We start from the raw sequence: 20,752 nt of genomic DNA, 5'->3' as shown, positions 1-20,752 counted from the left end.
ATGTGGTAATAGAGAAACTTAGAAATGTAACCCACTTACACATACACTTAACCCTTATATGGAACATTATAGACAATAATGTTTTTCTTTTTTGTGTGTGTATTATCAACTTTCTTTTTAATTTTTTTGTGTGAACTGTTTTTATTGAATTTCATTTAAAATTTTAAAACAAACACACTTGGACAGTGGAGTGTTTTTGCACAAGGAGTCATACTAATTGCTGGAATGCCATTTTTAGTAGCTGCATTTTGAACTACTTGAAAACCCTAGACAAGTGCAGCTACAGCCTTATTCAGATTTTTTTTCTTATGCAAAGAACCATGAATGTACAGTATATATTGATAGTCTTTACCACAGGAGTTATTTATGAACTTGCTCATGTGTAAGTGTTCCCTTTCTCAGTGCTAAGGTTCTAAGTCTGAAAACAGACCAATCAAATTTCCAGTAATAAATACCACATAACTTTGTCATCATTTCTTCAACCAAAAGTATGCCAGCATCTACCAGCCATATATCAAAAAGTAAATACACCCTTTTTACTTCTATAAAGCACCCAATTCTGCTAATTAAGTGTTTTATTGTACTTTTCAGCTTTTATATTTGATCTACAGTATAAATGACTTGCATGTTTTGTTGTTTTTGGTTTAGGATACTCACAATGAGCGCAGTGTGGTTTTTTGTCCGTACTGCCTTGTGTAGAGCTGTCAGTCCATCCTTTGTCCTGAAGTCCAAGTGGGCACCACCATTCTTCAGCAGTTTGATCACCTCCGCACAGCCCTCCAGCTGAGCAGCCATTGTCAGCGGGCATTCTGCCACCAAGCGTAAACATTATCAGAAAAAAAAGAAAAAAAAAAATCAATGGGATTAAAACCTGGCATGTACAACAAGCAAGAAAGCAAGACTAAACCAAACAAAACAGAGACCCTGGCCAATGTGTGCAATGAAATTCAGGTTGTAGATGAAAATGCAACAGATTTTGGACTTTTACCATTACAGCAGGAATTACTGACAGTTATATATATTTTAAGATTTGTTTGAAACTTGACAAAATTCTTTTGAAAATTAGTGATCCACAAAATGAAATATTGAGTCTAATGAAGCCATATGGTATCTCCTGCTCTTGGCTATTTAATTACCCTATTTAATTGTACTGCACTGTTTCCAATGTGTTAGAAATCACCCAAATTAAAGTAAAACTAGTCTTGTATAGATAAACTATTCACAGCAGTCTCCGATGTATGGTGTTTAGATTTTAGGAATGTAATGCTTTGTAATAAAGATTTAATGCTCATTTTTAAAGGATAAAAATGTATACAATAAAGCAAATTATTTTGCAGTGTAGCAGTAGAGGCGTGGAGCCACCTCTTACACCCTCAGGTACCACTCCAGACACTGGATAATAGTACAAGACTCTTTTATTTTGTCTTGACGTGCACAAAGCACCCTCCACTCCACACTCATATAATTACAATAAACTCTCACAATATTAATCACAATTCTCTCCTCCTCGCCCAGACACTTGCCACCCTACCTCCCAGCTCAGCTCAGCGTCTGGGCTTTCCCACAATCCTTTTATACACCCTGACCCGGAGGTGTTCCTGTCCAACAGTCCACAGTTCCCTATTCCTTCCGGGTCAGGGTAAACAGTCCTTTTCTTCACCCCGGGAGCACGTCGTTTCTTCCCGTCACGTGACCATGACGTACTCCCGGGTTATAGGGCACATACGAGCCTACGAGCCCCCCTACAGCGACGCCTGGTGGCCCCCAAGGTATCCAGCAGGGCTGCGTATAAAAACTACATAGTCCATGAGGCCCTGCTGGAACTCGGGGGACGTTCACGCTGTTGGGAGAGCTCCTCCTGGCGGCCTGGGGGTGAGAGCCGGAATCGAAAGCCGGCAATCCACCACAGCAGCGTGTATATTCAGGGAAATGTTTAAATGTTACTTTTTGCATTGGCAGAGATTAAGGTACTATCATATAAAGAACTGAAGTGCCTTAAGCAAAGCAAAAATTGTGACAATTATTTTTATTAAAAGAGTTAAAGTTTGCATAAATATTTTAATTTGCATGCAACTTTGATACTGAGATAGTGCCATCATTACAATGGTATTTCATCCATTTTCTGAGCCTGCTTATTTCAAGGCAGAGTTATAGGGAAGTGAAGCCAATCTCAACTGCATCAGCCATAAGGCAGTATCCAATAGGGCAGAGCACTAGTCCTTTACAGGGTCCACTTATGTATGCAACCATGGATGAGACTTATTCTGAACTAATTTCTAAGCAGCTTGATCCAGCTATAGGTAAGATACCTTTGAAACATATCAGAGTATATTTATTTGAGGACAAATCAAAACAAGTGTAATTGAAGAAGCTCAATCTGGTCAACCATCAATATCACCCACATAAGTCCATACTGATGTGGGGAAAGTCTTAATCAGAGAAGACTGATGGATCACATTGTCTGCTCTTTCTGCATTTAAATATCAGCTATGGATCTGCACATGGCATAGTGCATGATGACTTGGAGTACCGTACGGTTTGCGCAAAATGAGTCCCAAACTGCTTACAGATCTACACAAGCCAACATCCTTCAGTGAACTTTAGCAGGTTTCACTTCCTCTACACAAAGAAATGTCACTACTACTACATGTTCATTGGACCTTGGCATCAACGAGACTAATGGCAGAGCACTGTGCTGTGAGTATTTGAACTACCCATAAATTATCACAAATGTGTTGTATTGTGTCAGTTTCTATCTGTTATGGTTACCATGTAATTTTCATATTGACCCTTGTATATACATACTTTTATAAAAAAAAAATTCTAAAGCTCAATCTAATCTAAATCTAATGCTACACCTTTTATATGTTTTGTTTTGTTATCCATTTCTCCTGTCCTTTTATGAATTTTTAGCACTTTTTCTTATGCCCTGTGTCACATCTTCGAGCTGTGAAGGGTATGTTATAAATAAAATGTATTATTATTATTATTTTATTATAATTAAAGCTAGACAACAAACTCATTTACATAGAGGGTAATAGGAGGAAGTCTGTGTTCTAAAATGTGCATATGGCAATCACAAGCACTTCTTTTATGAAAATAATCACATATTTCAATTTGAAACAATTAAGGTGGCACAGTACTTTTGGCCTATTTTTTATACTTTTATGATGATATATTGTAATTATAGAGTATATAATCTTGTAGTTTATAATAATGTGGCTTTTTTGAGTGTGAGCACTCACCCTTGTTCCATAATTCAGATTTTGATAAACAGGCCAAGAAACAAATGCCTGTGCTTGGTACAAGCATGGTATTTAAAATACAGAAGCCAGTAATTACATACTACTAATGTCAGGAAGGAGAAAAAAAAATGAAGAAACAGAAAACTCTTTTAACGTATATGCTTCAGGAAAAGCAAGTGAAAGTAGATCACATAAAGAAGGGAAACATACAGCTGGTGTAATGTTTAGAGAGCTATAAGTGTTCCAATTAACATTCAGACCTAAACTAGCTCAGATCATGAACAATTGCCTTTCATTAGGTAATATGCACAAATCCAAAGACAGACAGTGGGTGATACACATGAATATGAATGACATTGTAGATAGAACCTGGAAGGCTTATCAGACTTTATAGTTAAATTTTTAGTAGCTTCCAGCTAACAGCATATTACAAAATGTTCCTCCAGTTGTCTTTAGTTTGATAACTATTAAATGTAGTTAATGTAGTTATGTAGTTCAATTTGTATAGACAGTCCCTGTGCTACTAGTCTTTCCTAAACTGTGATTTGAACTTGCACTCCACACAGAATTCAAAACAGCAAATCTCCATCCAGCTAAGATAAAGAAACACAACCATAGCTCAAGTGGTTATTTGGACTGTAACATTACAGTTATTTTGTAACGTAGTAACACATCTCTTTATTATAAAAAAAAAATCTTGGGAGGGAGACTAGGGAGACGAGACGTGATCTTCTTGGAAGACACTTTGACTTGTGACAACATTTAAAACAAGTTCACGGACATCTAACCTAACAGTTGCTGGAATGCTTTTGGTAGACGCACTTCATGTGCTCCCAGCTCTTAAAACAACGACAAGCAAGAAGCAGAACACGCAGCTCTCCTTAACGTGCATTTAGCCCATCCCACCCCCCCCCCCCTTCACAACGCGAGCAGCAGAGACACGAAGTGGCAAAAAGACAGCTGGTGTTCAGGCTTTTAAATGATCGACACGCAGCACGACAAGCAGAACACGAAGCTTGCCAGCAGCAGCAGCAAGACAACATGATCCGATGGCATCTCCTTAGCATGCGTTCAGCCGCCCCTCCTTCTCAACACGAGTAGCGTTGCACATCCTGCGAGAAACAGATATAACCACGCCCAGGGCCAGAAATAAAGGACAAGTATTGTTTTTACAAAAGTTTTAAAGTAAAGGTGAAAATAATGCATATATAACAATTCCCATGAAAATAACAGTCTCTTTAAATTGTATTTATGTATTGTATAGCACAAGACTGAAATTATATCACAAGTCAATACAGCTTAAAATGCAATACTTAAATTTTAATCTATAAAGTCAAAATCAAAAAATAAGACAAGGAAACAACAACAACAAAAAAACTATTGCAGGAAATAATGCAAAGGGAGAATGCATGGCTATTAGAATAGAGTAAGACATAATGTCCATAGACATAGACAAAGTAAACAAGAAATACCCGATTACAATTTACAAAAAAATATCAAAATACAGTTTGTAACCTTTGAAAAAAATACTTTGTCTACCACAGAAGAGAAAAAGAACAAAGGTGGCATTAAGAGTGAATATGGGTACATGGGCAAAACTGATCATCAACAAGAAATCTTGAAAGCAGTAGAAAAAAAGACTAGAAATACAGAGTAAGTGAGTGGGTAAGCTTTTGAACAGCAGATAAGTGCTAGTGATTGTATTCATTGTGATGGAATTAATTAGATCCATGTCTTGCAAGAATTTAAAAGGGTAAAAGTCATAAAATGCAGGACATTTAATCCACAGACCTAAAGTAACTACAGATGATGTACACTATACAATTCTTAATTGTCAGTTTTGGGGGGGAGATGGCACTTCTTTCCTTTGCTGCCATTTATTTAGCTCCTTTCCTTCATTTTCTTTGTATTCATGTGCTTGTAAAAAGCTCACTACTATAAGCTTTGCTTACCACATGGAAGAGAATTTTATGAGTGTTTTGCTGGAATATTTACGGCTTGTATTTTTTGTATTTTCCAGTCTGTTAAACCGTATCAGAGTTTTAAATTATCTGCCCTTCAAGGAAAGGATTTTGATGTGGAAGTAATCCTTAGTAAGGGAAAGGCAAAACATTATAGTTTAGTGGATAAAGAATGAAGGAAAAGTTCATTGTTTAGGTGTAAATACAAAGAAAAAAATAAGCGTTATGCTAAAGAAGCATAGTGTTTATTGTGGGAAAGCATAAAAGAACAATCTTAAGGTAATAACACACTATACGATAAAAGCCACCTGTGCAGTAACCACTTCCACTTGGGTTAAGTGTCTTATATGCTAGCTTTGAATCAAATAACACAAATGCAGGCAATATTCTCAGTCGCATTGAAGGGATCCCATTATGAGAGTGAAGGCATATAAAGCTGCAGATCCAGATATTTACAGAACAGTAAATATGCTTTTCACTTGGCAGCTGTTTACTGTTACCTCTTCACAATTTTCTAAGTTTTGGCTGTTGAAGAGTGCTGCTCAGTACCAACAATATTCTGTGCTGACTTTACTCTGTAGAGGATTGGGAATCATACCAGGATGCAGGGCCGGATTTTCCTATAGGCTAACTAGGCTTCAGCCTAGGGCCTCAAGATCAAGAGGGGCCTACATTCAAATTGTTAGCAAAATTTTATTATCTCTCATGTAATTTACAAACTTAAAAATGGAAGGTGAAAGGGCCTCATAAGTGGAATAGCCTAGGGTCTCTTTTCATATAAATCCAGCCCTGCCAGGATGTGATGGAGCCAATGAGGTTGGACACATCAACAAATGTTGAATGTGGAAGGAAATGGCATTTGACATCATTATCGTCTTAAGTTAAGAGTGATGCTCAGTGCCCTAGCAATGACCACCACTTTGTGCAACTGGATCCTAGACTTTGTTTCTGATACACCACTGACTGTAAGACTCGGGGAATGCTCAGCTCACAGTCTCACTTCAGGGTTGTACACTTATCCCACTGTTATTTTCCTTGTTTATGTAAAACTATGTTCGCAAACATAACAGAAACTCTATCATTAAGTTTGATTTAGACACAATACAGCCAGATCTGATTTCCTACATGGATGACACAGCCTACAAGGAAAACGTTAATCTTCTCACTGAATGATGCCCTAACAATAATCTGTTCCACTGATGTCAGGAAATCATAGACTCAGATTGTGGACGTCTTGGGATTTGGGGTAATATGCCGTGGATAGATTGACTAGCTTTATTTTTCTAGAGGATCACATTACTGTTTATATGGTCCAAATTTTTTTCTGAAGAAAATACTGTAAATTATTTTACTCTTGACCTTCAGTAACTGCTAAAGATGGAATCTTCAATGGCATCTACAGTGAAGCCACACTCCCATCCACAGTACGGCATTTATGACAAGAGATGCCTTAAAAGCTTCCCATCATCTCAAAACCCACACACCGCAGACATATACACTTTGCCCCTCCTTATACAACAAGCAAATTCATAGCATTGCATGGTTATTGCCATTTTCCTTACTCATTTTTTGTTTAGTAATTTGTGTGTGCTAAACCATTGTGAAACCATGTACTATACTGTTGCCAAATGTTTTTGCACTATTAAGACTAGAAACTAATATTTCTCATTGTACCATAAGGTATCGGGACAATAAATTGAACTGAACTCAAATTGCTCCAGACACTTGCTTTATTAAGTGAAGCTGTAATGAGTAATTGCAGACAACTGGACACCAGTCCAAAAGTAAAACAAAAGACGTAACAATTACTGAGTATGTTCAATTTAAACTCAAAAATGTTTTGTTAGTTTCATTTATTTTTACTTGTTTGTTTTATTATTTTTTGTAAACTGCTTTGTAGGTTTTGTAAATGAAATTTTTTTGTATTAATTTCTCTTTATACAGTATATACCATATATACTCACAGATAATTCGTGACTTGATTTTACCTTTTCATTTCTAGTATTTTATAATGTCATTCATATAAGTCGAATGCAGAAAACTCACGCTATTGGTCCAAGAGATTATGATATGCTAACGCCCACCTGAGAGAGTAACCACAGAGCACACTGCCTTTTTTTCTCTATGTATTATGCCTACGTGACCACACGGTAATACCTGAACTATTGCGGAGCGACGTTGCACTGATTTGTGTTTTTTGTATCTCACACCCTCATACACCTTTATCGTAAGAGCATCCCTTATCTACGATGAAGAGTTTGATCAGAAGGAAATATGAAGCTGGTTTTAAATTAAACGTTGTTGAAGTAGCGAAAGAAATTGGTAACTGTGCTGCTGCAACAAAATTTGATGCGTCTGAGAAACTGATGTGAGATTGGAGGAGGCAAGAAGATGTAAAAAAAAAAAAATAAGTGTCACATTTTTGAACAGGTGTATAAGTCGGGGTCTGATTTTATGATCGATTTTTCGGGTTTCAAGACCCGACTTATACGTGAGTATATGTGGTAAGTGTTTTTCACTAAGCTTTTTCTTATTTGTTATCAATTTTAGATTGTTTCTTTTGTCTTCAAATTGTGGGCAGATTGATGGCTCTGATGGTAGGGATTGCACTGGCAATCGGAAGGTTACTGGTTTGAATCCCACAAAAGCCAGAAGTGATTCCACTCCACTGGGCCCCTGACCATTAACCTGCAATTGCTTCATCCTACATATGATGTTAACTTCCACCCAGCAGGTTCTCCAACTTGCAAGGGAAAACTCCATTAAAAAAAACTCACACTGTTCCATTCCATTTGAACTTATGTGGTGCTGAGGTGCCACCACATAGCTACACTTGGTTCCTAACTGGGATCCAGAGGTGGTTTGTCTTGTAGTGGGTGCAGCAACACCCTGTATCAGGGTATGCTTCCAACCTCTCTCTCTTCAAATTATGTCAGTTTAGTTTGTTATTGTCTAGGTCATTTTTATTTTGAGCCTGAGGTGCTCTTGGAGCTGATGAACAGTTAACAGGGCTGTCACGTGAGGCCCAATGTAACAACAAAGAGGGCCTCTGCCTGATTACTGAGGCATTGACAGAGTCCTCTGTGTCTTTGGCAGGTTGATTTACTTTCTTGTATTGTATTTGTTTTCTTTTTTTCTGGCATTCTGCTATTTTTTAAGTGTGGATTAGGCCTTCAAGGGGTTCAGTATTACAGTAGGTCATTGTACAAGTACATTTTTGATAAATTGTTCTTACTGCTTTGTATATTTTAATAATTTGGCATTTACATATTTTAAACTACTTATATCTTTCTCCTTTTTATTTCTTTGCCTTTCTTCTTTGCATACATTTTGCATATTCTCTTTTTGTAAGTACTTGGCCTGTCTTAATTATTACTTTTGTTTATGTTCATTAATTAAACCAATAAAAGTTAAAATGATTTTGGATTCCACATTTTTTCTTATTTTTTTTCTTCTTTAGTACAAGAAATCATTACTTTCCTGATCATTGTCATAAATGCTATGTGATTCCTCTTCTTCTTTTTTCGGCTGCTCCCGTTAGGGGTTGCCACAGCGGATCATCTTGTTCCATATCTTCATGTCCTCTGCATCTTGCTCTGTTACACCCATCACCTGCATGTCCTCTCTCACCACATCCATAAACCTTCGCTTAGGCCTTCCTCTTCTCCTCTTCCCTGGCAGCTCTATTCTTAGCATCCTTCTCCCAATATACCCAGCATCTCTCCTCTGCACATGTCCAGACCAACGCAATCTCACCTCTCTGACTTTGTCTCCCAACTGTCCAGCTTGAGCTGACCCTCTAATGTACTCATTTCTAATCCTATCCATCTTCTTCATACCCAAAGCAAATCTTATCATCTTTAACTCTGCCACCTCCAGCTCTGTCTCCTGATTTTTGGTCAGTGCCACCATCTACCATTTTCAAAAAGTGCACTTCACATCCTTTCATTACATTTTGAGTTACCTAGCCACCTTACGTTCTAAAGTTGGACATGTATTTTGTTAGTGGTTTTTGCAATTTTTGCTGGATATTTTAATTTTATTGTGCATTTAAGGAAACATCTTAAAGTTTAATTGTGACCATGCAAAAAATACATTTGTTGTATTTCTTTCTTTTTTTTGGTAAATTGTGCGCATGTGCTTTTGTTTTCGGGGGACAAATAGAAATGAAATTCTACACCTATATAGCCAAATACCTAATGACAATCCAGAGCAAGAAACATATATTGTTTCTCTGTTTGTATGGTCTCCCTCTGTCTTCACAGCTTCTCTTTCATAGTCTAATAGTCTAATAGACATATACTGTCATGCATGTTTGTCAGAGGGCCACTTCCCAAGCTTGTCAGATGTAAGCACTACCACCCTAGGGCCACAAGGGGTGCGATCGCTGGTTCTTCTATCATCCACAGCAACAAGAAGACACCCACTGAAGGAAACTGGCCCTGCCTGTTCTGGTCCTGGAGCTATAAATGAAAGGTGTTCCTGAAGGAGGCGTCTCTTTTGGGAGATGAGCCATCTATGCTGTGGAGCTCTGACCCTGAAGCCTGATTGATCTGCAGAGTCTTTAAGATACAGTCAATGGCTCTATTTTGCTTTTGTTTCCTTTCTGCGCCATCGAGTGTTTGTTACTTGAAGTCAATTTATTATTTTGAGTAAACGGGGTGTCTTAGTTGGAACCCAACATTTCTTCTTGACTCTTCACTCTTACCCTCAAGCAATGACAGCATATATTTTTAGATGGATAGACTTAGACATAACCATTTAAGTTAAGATGCAGTTCTGAATCAGACAGATGAAATCTAGTCTTTAGTGTGCCTGTTTCATAGCTCCAGGTTCACAGGTTGGATTCCAAATTATATTTGAAAGCTCTGACAGTGCTTGTTGGAAGCATTATTTTCTACACTATAATGACTCCAACAGTATTTGCAGAGTTGGCACATTTTTAACATGCTCTTATTGGTTGATCTGAAGAAACTGATTTACTGCGGATGTAGTAATAACTGCATGATTGAATGCATGTTAAATATTTCTAGCAGCATGAATATAAATGTTTTAAAATAAATTACAATTAGGCAACTAAACTGAATATATGAAGACAAACTGTTCATGAATCATAATAGTGAATACATTTTATACTGAAATACATAGTGAAATCTAAGAGCTATATGTTTAAAATACATACAATAACTTACTGATTTATTTCTCAAATGTAATAAGGACGTTTAAATTCTTACTCACAGGTAATATGCCACACAAAATTGCATACATTGTATAATCAAACTTTAACACTCTGTGGAAATGCAGATATTTATTAATGAGATCTTCTCAATCTCAAGCATTATTGTGTTGTACTTATTTTACCAGTTATTTACAAAAAATCACCAATTTGATAAACATAACTCATATTCCCACATTGAACAAATATGTTATATTATCCACAGTATCATTTACGATACATATTGTAAGTGCCAGAGTGGATGGAAAGGGGTGTCTTACCCAGCTGGGTGGCCATAATGGATAGACAACAAAATGGGGGAAGCTACCCATCCTATCTCAGTTGGGGCATTTGGGCCATAATAAATGGACTGGAAAAGTTTATTCCCCAAAATGGGAAGTGGCAGTGCTTCTCTTGCCCAGTCATAGTTAGGACACCCATAGGGTATCATGGGACCTGTAGTTCGGAAATCAAACCTGTCGTAATCTCTGGGGGCCAACAGAGGGCGCTGCTGGGTGAAGTACTCCTTACTTTGTGGAGCTGACATCAACAACAACAACAACAAATGATGTAGCTCAAAGTGCTTTACACAATAAAGAAAGAAAAGTTTATAAAAAATATAAAAATAAGATTAAGCAATACTAAGTAACAAAGAATAAAGTAAGGTTGGATGGCCAGGATGACCGAAAATACTGTAACAACAAAAAAAAAAAACTCCAGAGGGCTGAAGAAAAAAAACAAAATCTGCAGGGGTTCCGAGGCCATGAGACCACCCAACGCACTAACATGGAAGTGGTTCCTATATGGTATGCCATGGCAACACAAACTCCCAGGTCTTGTATAAAAGGAGCCACTCTGCCATACCCAAGGCAGTCAGAGTCGAGGGGAATGGAAGGGAAAGGAAAGGATGGGTTTTTGTATTTGGTGAAAGTATTTGGACCTTGTCTATTATGGAATTTATTGTAATTAATAAAAGAACTTTTATATATATATATATATAGATATATATATATATATATATATATATATATATATATATATATATATATATATATATATATATATATATACACACGCACACGCACACACACACACACACAGGTGGCACCAAACAAGTTCTGTTCCTGCCAATGTTCTTAACCAGATTTTGCATGTATGTTGGAACTTATACTTAAAATTAATATTAATGGAAATATTGGCAAACGTATAATGCTTTATTAATTATTTCACAGCAAAATGTTTCAGCCTTATTTATAAAAAAATAAAAAGAATAACATGAACCACAGGTATGTATAGTATGTCGACCTTATTCTTAAACATACTACACCTTTTGGTAATAGTGCAATATCTCATAGAGTTGGAAAAGGCAAAATGACGGCATGAAAAGCCACCACTAAATGACTTAATCCTTCAGCAGAGGCGTAATATCTTCTTCTTCTTCTTTTTTTGGCTGCTCCCGTTAGGGGTTGCCACAGTGGATCATCTTCTTCCATATCTTTCTGTCCTCTGCATCTTGCTCTGTTACACCCATCATCTGCATGTCCTCTCTCACCACATCCATAAATCTTCTCTTAGGCCTTCCTGTTTCCTCTTCCCTGACAGCTCTATCCTTAGCATCCTTCTCCTAATATACCCAGCATCTCTCCTCTGCACATGTCCAAACCAACGCAATCTTGCCTCTCTGACTTTGTCTCCCAACCGTCCAACTTGAGCTGACCCTCTAATGTACTCATTTCTAATCCTGTCCATCCTTGTCACCCCCAATGCAAATCTTAGCATCTTAACTCTGCCACATCCAGCTCTGTCTCCTGCTTTCTGGTCAGTGCCACCATCTCCAACCCATATAACATAGCTGGTCTCACTACCGTCCTGTAGACCTTCCCTTTCACTCTTGCTGATATCGGTCTGTCACAAATCACTCCTGACACTTTTCTCTACCCATTCCACCCTCCTGCACTCTCTTTTTCACCTCTCTTCTACATTCCCCATTACTCTGTACTGTTGATCCCAAGTATTTAAACTCATCCACCTTCGCCAACTCTACTCCTTGCATCCTCACCATTCCACTGACCTCCCTCTCATTTACACACATGTATTATGTCTTGTTCCTACTGATCTTCATTCCTCTCATCTCTAGAGCATATCTCCACCTCTCCAGGGTCTCCTCAACCTGCTCCCTACTATCGCTACAGATCACAATGCTATCAGCAAACATCATAGTCCACGAGGACTGTCTAATCTCGTCTGTCAATCTGTCCATCACCATTGCAAATAAGAAAGGGCTCAGAGCCGATCCCTGATGTTACCCCACCTCCACCTTGAATGCACCCGTCGCTCCTACCGCAGACCTCACCACAGTCACACTTCCCTCGTACATATCCTGTACAACTCTTACATATTTCTCTGCCACTCCCGACTTCCTCATACAATACCACAGCTCTTCTCGAGGCACCCTGTCATATGCTTTCTCCAGGTCCACAAAAATGCAATGCAACTCTTTCTGGCCTTCTCTATACTTCTCCATCAACACCCTCAGAGCAAACATCGCATCTGTGGTGCTCTTTCTTGGCATGAAACCATACTGCTGCTCACTAACCATCACCTCACTTCTTAACCTAGCTTCCACTACTCTTTCCTATAACTTCATGCTGTGGTTCATCAATTTTATCCCCCTGTAGTTACTACAGTCCTGCACATCCCCTGTATTCCTAAATATCGGCACCAGTACACTTCTTCTCCACTACTCAGGCATCCTCTCAATTTCCAAGATTCCACTAAACATTCTGGTTAAAAACTCCACTGCCATCTCTCCTAAACACCTCCATGCTTCCACAGGTATGTCATCGGGACCAATGGCTTTTCCATTTTTCATCCTCTTCATAGCTGTCCTTACTTCCTCCTTGCTAATCCGTTGCACTTCCTGATTCACTATCTCCACATCATCCAACCTCTTCTCTCTCTCGTTCTCTTCATTCATAAACCTTTCAAAGTACTCTTTCCATCTGCTCTACACATTCTCCTCGCTTGTGAGTATGTTATCATCTTTATCCTTTATCACCCTAACCTGCTGCACATCTTTCCCAGCTCGGTCCCTCTGTCTAGCCAATAGGTACAGGTCCTGTTCTCCCTCTTTAGTGTCCAACCGCTCATACAACTCATCATACGCTTTTTCTTTAGCCTTCGCCACCTCTCTCTTCACCTTGCACCTTATCTCCTTGTACTCTTGTCTACTTTCTGCATCTCTCTGACTATCCCACTTCTTCTTTGCCATCCTCTTCCTCTGTATACTCTCCTGTATTTCCTCATTCCACCAACAGGTTTCCTTTTCCTCCTTCCTCTGTCCAGATGTCACGCCAAGCACCCTTCTTGCTATCACCCTTACTACATCTGCTGTAGTTTCCCAACTGTCTGGTAACTCTTCACTGCCACGCAGTGCCTGTCTCACATTCTCCCTAAACTCAACATTGCAGTCTTCCTTTTTCAACTTCCACCATTTGATCCTTGGCTCTACCCTCACTCTCTTCCTCTTCTTGATCTCCAACGTCATCCAACAGACCACCATCCTATGCTGCTTAACTACACTTCCCCTGCCACTACTTTGCAGTCTTCAATCTCTTTCAGATTGACTCTTCTGCATAGGATGTAATCTACCTGTGTGCATTTTCCTCCACTCTTGTATGTCACCCTATGTTCCTCCCTCTTCTTAAAATACGTATTCACCACAGCCATGGGGTAATTAAGTGTGACTTGCCCCTCCTAGCAGCTGTTCACCCAGACACTGCACAGCTCAAGTACCCATGACTGCTGGACATGCAATGGTGCAGGGACATGGTTGGATATTAAAGTGATAACATGTAAGAAAGGTATGACATTGGATGTGTATCTATTTATTCAATTCTCTATTCAATATTCTTCATTTATTTGATTCGCTGGTAATGGTATTGTTTATTTTTTCATGACTGTAGAAATTAACTAACATTACCATACTCTACCTGAACACAACGGTAGGTGTTGTTAAATGCTTACAGTATGGCTTCTGGCCCCGCTTCATTGCATGTCCATCAGCAAGCACACAGTCTAACATTATAACACTCTGACATTCAACTCCACCTACATCTGACCCCACCTCATTCCACGTGCTGCAGTGAGGACTCTCTCGCATGGCTGGGACGTATACTTAAGACACTGGTAATTACAAATAGTAGATTCTAGCTCTCCTCGGAAAAAGGGATAGCTGCTTACTTGTGACATATTTTATTGTGCATCTGCACATGTTGTTGGTTGCATTCAGTGACTCCTACTGTCATTGCTGAGGAATAACTGAACATCATCTCCCTGTAGCTGTACTCCCTGTGACAGAACATTTTGGGCGAATACTTACAACACTTTGATTAAAAGCAAGGATTAGTGTATTGCTCAGTGAAACAGTCAGCTACTGATCAGGCTGCTTACCTGTGACTGAAATTACTCTATGCCATTGGTATTTGTGTATATACAGTACCTCTATATGTGCATATTTATATATGTCTATATATTTGTGATCATACAAAGTACATTTGAATTTCTTTTTACTTTTTATCATAAATTACCTGCTTCTCACATGGCATACATTTGCACACAAACTAAGCAGTTAGATGTTAATACAGATAAAGTATGGTAAAGAGGAGGTTGTCATTGGATTAAGCTGGACCAAAATATGGCTATGCCTATAGGCAAGATTAAAATTCATCTTCAGTCAATAAATATTTTTTTTACAGGAAATGCCAGTAATATTTATTTGTAATGATATCTAAGTTCTGTTTAAAGACTACAAAATTTAACTTTCACCTCTCTATCTTGATTTGTGAACATGACAACAAGAGGATGATCCAAGCAAGTGAACAAAGCATGATGGGTACTAAGCATAACCCCTTTCTTGGTTACAATATTTTTCAATAGCATGACAAAGATCTTGTATTTCTTGGCCAGGATTTATACCTGTTCCTACGAATAAAAGACACGTGGAAGCAGGAAGAAACCATGGTCATGTGGATAGCTGATCTAGAATTGACACTGTAGTTAATTCAGACATATTTTAAAAAATTTCTTAGGTCTGTGATTTAATTACATGGCATAATTGCTATCAAGTGAGAAAAAGTCATGGTTGTTCCTTAAGAATGAGCTGGAGGACATATAACATAATCCTATGAATGTCATTGTGTTTACCTATGTGAGATTAAATTACCGGACACTGAATGTCCTTTGGTCCTTGCCTTCATGTATGACTGTGTGTAAAAGGTGGCAGTTACTATCCTTTCTTTGGCAGCCAGTACTTTACGGGACAGAGAAGCCAGTGAAGGCAGATCAGTAGCATACATCTTCTGCTTTAAGCATTGATCCTCTGACTCAATTATGTTATAAAAAAGATAAATCAATGGAAAAATGCCTTTATTTTTCATCACTAACATAAAAAGGCTTTACTGTTGACATGACCTTACTATTCAGTAGTTAAAAAGAAATTTCTTTCAAATACTTTAAACAGCCTTAGTTACTTGAGCTTCACTCACTGATTAATTTGTTAATGCCATGTAAAAGCATCTCTGTGATTTATACAACAATACATGCACCATCCTACGATAATAAGCAAAAATAATACTCTAAATTGTTATTCAGTATAGATACTTTGTCACTTTCCATAACACAGGATTAAGTACTTATTGCAATATTTACATGTATGGGAAAATATGCACAAGATTTTCAAAATGCCTTTAAGACTCAGCTTGCTCAGTTGCTCTTGAAACGGCTCATTTTGTCATCCATAGAAGCATTTTTAATACTTTTTTTGAATATTTTTTCAGTCTATTCATGGTCACTCACATGTTATCTTTGTTCTCTTTCTGAATTTTTCCTAATCATCCAACTGTTCATAACTGGTGTAATCTATACTCATTCCACTTAATGCTAGCCTAGCAGGCATCTTCAGGTGGCTAAGTAAAGCACTTATCACTTTCACACTTGAATTCAGGCTGCAAACTTGAAAACTCGCGGTCAATGCAAAAGATGCTCAACAGACTGTTGAATGTCAAGGAACTGTACATACAAAGTTATGGCATACTAAGCATAAAATAACTGTGTCTTCTTGTACAAGACCATCTAAAAAACCTTGTGATTGTTCATTAGGTGGAGCGTTGACTGTAATCAGTACTGCTTTGTACGTTATGTATTCCAATGGCTTCTGTAATAGTGGCACAGGGGGAAATTGAAAATAACCCTTATGGCCAGTCAAAGTATTTGCCTTAAACAACAAAAAGTTGCTCAGCTCAAACCCAGCAACATAAAAGAAACAGTTGCTTTTTAATAAAAACAATGGTAAGTGTTTCAGCCTCTTTCACTCACATCTTATTTGATGCCAGCAGAAGTTAAAAAATATGAGAAAAAAGTACAAAAAAGGGTTCCAGCACATTATGCGCAGCTCCCTAAATGTATAATAAGGGGTCAGGAGATAGTAAACCAGCAGTGGTGCACATAAGAGTAGGGAGCTGGGAAAAGGAAAGAGAGACAGCCTGAATTTGTACACATGATGGTGTTTGGGGACGTGATCCTCCTCTATTACTCTCCGCGATGCTTCTTTGTGTCTTTATAACCCAAAGGTCACCAGTTGGAAGGTGACAAGTGGCATTTGGCCAGCAGTGCCAAAGAATGAATTCCTGGACTGAAACAAATGGTGTTGTGATCCACATTTACCCTGTGGGAGTGGGGAATATATCCTCTGGTAGAAGTGGGGGGCTCCAAAAGAGCTCAGCCTGACATCACACATGCATAAATGCACTGCTTGCAGCTTAGAAGCTGTCCAGTCTACAGGGGGAAGGGAGTTCTAATATTTCTTTCAACGACACAAAAACTATTTTAGCAACTTAACAGTCAATGGTTTGTAACTAAGTGAATTCCCAAACAGCAATAAAGTCAAAAGATGTAATGCTTAACCAGGTCAGTAAGAGAATATGTTGATCTTCACATTGCAAGAAGGAAATGACAAGTCCTTGATAAAACTCAAGAAAACCAATACTACAATTACTACACCGTGTGTGAGCTATAAGGAAAAACTGGAGTTAAACCTTTTGAAGAAATAGAAGATATTATTATTATGGATTGAATAAGTAAGGTTGAGGCCTGCTGTTACCTTATTATAATTTTCAGCTAGTACACAGGTGCTCAGATGAACTAGTTAAAATTAAATTTATCACAAATGCTAAAAAATAACTGTTCATTTACAAATCTGCAGGTGAATTATGCACACTGCATAGCACAGTGGTTCAACATAGCATTTTGGGACAATTAACAATATCTCTCCCCCTCTGCATGACACCTTGACCAACTTACTTAAAATCTTCAGGAAAAGGATAGTTCTTGTAGAATACTTCAGTAATTTGCGGCTTTTTTGGGGCTGCCATTAGAGTTTACAATAAATCCAATGGGTAGGCAATGTATTTTGGCGATTTAAATTGTTAAATACATTATGGACATATTTATTTAATTGATTTAATGTATCTTATTGTTTCAACTTGAATGTATTTTATGTCATTTCCTGTTTCTGCTGCTGTAACAGCATCAATAAAATATCTGTCCATCTATCCATTCATTCAATAATGACTTCATGGAAAGAAGCAGTCATAAATGTATTTTAATTAATTAGCCGGTGTTTGGAAATCCAAGTTGAGGTCAATATCAGGAAGTCAAAATATGAGTAATTAAACAAATTCAATACAGGCAAAAAGCAGGGTCAGTAAAGGCATAGCAAATAGATCAAAAGCCAGAAAGGAGATTAATTAATTAAACCAGTACATCAAAATAATAGACCAAGTCACAGGCAAAGTTTTTGAAAGTATCTGTAAACTTAGATGTTTAGGAAATGTGTGATTCCAGCAGATTTCCAGTCGTGGTTATGACATAACAGGATGTAAACATCCAGCTTTTAAGCCCAGAAGCAGCATGGCAACTGCACAACAGAAAGGCAGAACATAACTGCATCTATACTCAAGCAATATGACATTGCAGGAGATAGAATTTAAAATCCAGTGTTATTAAAAATGCTTCAAAAGAAACAATGCGTGCAACCACTGAAGTCTTTCTCCTTAAAACTCTCGTAAAATGATAACTTAATGTTTTTTTTACAGCCAAGAAGTGATAACAAAAAATTAAGAGGGTCAAATCATGACATATTCACTAACAAACCACTTAATACAGTTCAAGGTTAAGGGGACTGGAGCCTCTTCAATCAAAACTGAAAACCATTTGAAGTTTAAATGAAGCTAAAACAAGAAAGCCCTCTGTCACTGTGAACACTTTGTTTTCCAAAAATGTCACATGTTTGTTACAAAAATTATTTGGGTTTATTTTAGCAATAGACACTATAATGTCAGGCCTGGTCAGGTCTGGGACAGCAGCTTATTTCAAGCCATCCAGAACAGGAGACAGGATTTGCGATGCTCTGGCTGGAAGTTCACAGGCAATGACAACACAAGTAAGTCATGCCACTGCATCTGACACGCAGGATTTCACATACTTTTTAATCAAAGGACCAAATAAGAAAACTGGTATCATACTGGAACCAAAGGAGAAAATCACTACCATAATGACAGCAAAGCTATACACGGATAAATAACAATGACCAAATAAAAAAAATACATTTCTGTTTCCATTCAAGCACTTTGTCAGATGAAAATTATTAAAGTGGAAAAGTGAAAGGAAATGTATTGTGAATATAACAGTAATTAACATTCAAAATGGGAACCCAATTTATGAGGTAAATCACTGCCAGTGTAAATTCTTAGTTTAAACCTTAGGAAAAACAATCTTATTTATAACAGGTGTGCTGCATGAGGAAATATGATTTTTGAAAGGCTACTATGACTGGTCACCAGGGTGGTCCAAAAAGAAAAAAAAAAATTTTTTCTGCATAAGGCAAGACTTATTCTTTATCATATTTATAACAAACACATACAAATTGAATGATAGCAACATTTAAAGGTCACTCCATTTGGCAGACAACTGTTCCACACTTATAGGTCTACAACATTAGCACTGTCTTTGATGAAGTTAGAAAATTCTTGCAATGGTTTGTGACCAGTCCAAGAATAAATTGTTTTTGTCCCTTGTCAGCATGTCATTGTAGTTTTTGATGAATCTTATTTCCCTTTCAGCTGTATCATTCACTATCGTAATGTATGCTGACAGTTCACAAAATTCATTGAAGACTGGATCATCTGTCCACTGTTCTGGTGGTTACTAGAAAAATGACTAAGACCTTTCTTTTCCTTCTTCCATAAGGACATCAAAGAAGGATGTTGTTCTTTCTGTTATCAGATCCTCCAACTTTAGCTGTTCAGATTCATTTGTCAGTTTTAGATGTAGAGGCATGTCTAGTATCAGTGGCCAGTGCAGGCTTTGCACTACCTTTTCTTTTCAATCTGCACCACCACAACCAGATCAAAGCACCATGATGTCCCTACATTGATGGATTAAAATCCAGAAGTCCACATGACCATCATCATCAAGTTCTTCCATGTGAACCCTGAATACAATCAGGACTGACTGAGATCATTTATGTTAGGTAGAATGCCTAGAGGGAGCTGGGTGGTCTCATGGCCTTGGAACCCCTGCAGATTTTTTTTTTCCTCCAGCCATCTGGAGTTTTTTTTTTTTTTTCTGTCCTCCCTGGCCATCGGACCTTACTTTTATTCTATGTGTATTAGTGTTTCCTAATTCTATTTTATTTATTTTGTCTTTTTTCTCTTTCTTCATCCTGTAAAGCACTTTGAGCTACATTATTTGTATGAAAATGTGCTATATAAATAAATGTTGTTGTTGTTGCTTCGGCTGATACTCTTGTCATTAAAAAGGGCTAAAATAGAATCTTCCACTTACCGCTATAACATTCTTGGAACTCCTACTTAATACAAGAATGTTCTGATACCTTCCACTTACTACAAGAATGTTCCGGGAATTCCACCTTAGTACTAGAATGTTCTTTGTTCCTTTTTTTATTGCTTACTAGTTACTATGCCAGTTAAGAACCCAGTGCAAGAGTACATACATAGTAACAATACAAATAAATTGTTCAGAATAGTGCGACTTCTAAATGTTTGACAATCAGGCCAAAATTTGACAGATAAGCAAGTTATCCCTAACTGACAAAAATAAGCCTCGTGGAGAAAAGTTTCTACAAACATCAGCTCTGCCTTATCTTGTGGATCACCCTAGTGGTCAATTAACATGACTCTTGGCACCAGAGATTGGTTATGTGTTTCTCCTTGTAGACATCTTGATTTTATTGAATTAGATAAGAATAGTTA

The 20,752-nt window shown here is 37.7% G+C and overlaps 1 protein-coding gene across 14 annotated transcripts in view; it reads right to left on the bottom strand.

Moving 5' to 3' along the window:
• Nucleotides 1–20,752, bottom strand: part of shank3a (SH3 and multiple ankyrin repeat domains 3a) — a 1,882,192-nt gene that overhangs the window by 1,001,444 nt on the left and 859,996 nt on the right. For all 14 annotated transcript variants that reach the window (XM_051931529.1, XM_051931540.1, XM_051931542.1 and 11 more), the window contains one exon: nt 658–809. In XM_051931529.1, the coding sequence (XP_051787489.1) occupies nt 658–809 (152 nt within the window). The remainder of the gene's footprint in view (nt 1–657; nt 810–20,752) is intronic.

This window comes from Erpetoichthys calabaricus, chromosome 1, assembly GCF_900747795.2.
Source record: "Erpetoichthys calabaricus chromosome 1, fErpCal1.3, whole genome shotgun sequence".
Taxonomy (NCBI): domain Eukaryota; kingdom Metazoa; phylum Chordata; class Cladistia; order Polypteriformes; family Polypteridae; genus Erpetoichthys; species Erpetoichthys calabaricus.
This window is presented reverse-complemented; position numbering and strand designations above follow the sequence as displayed.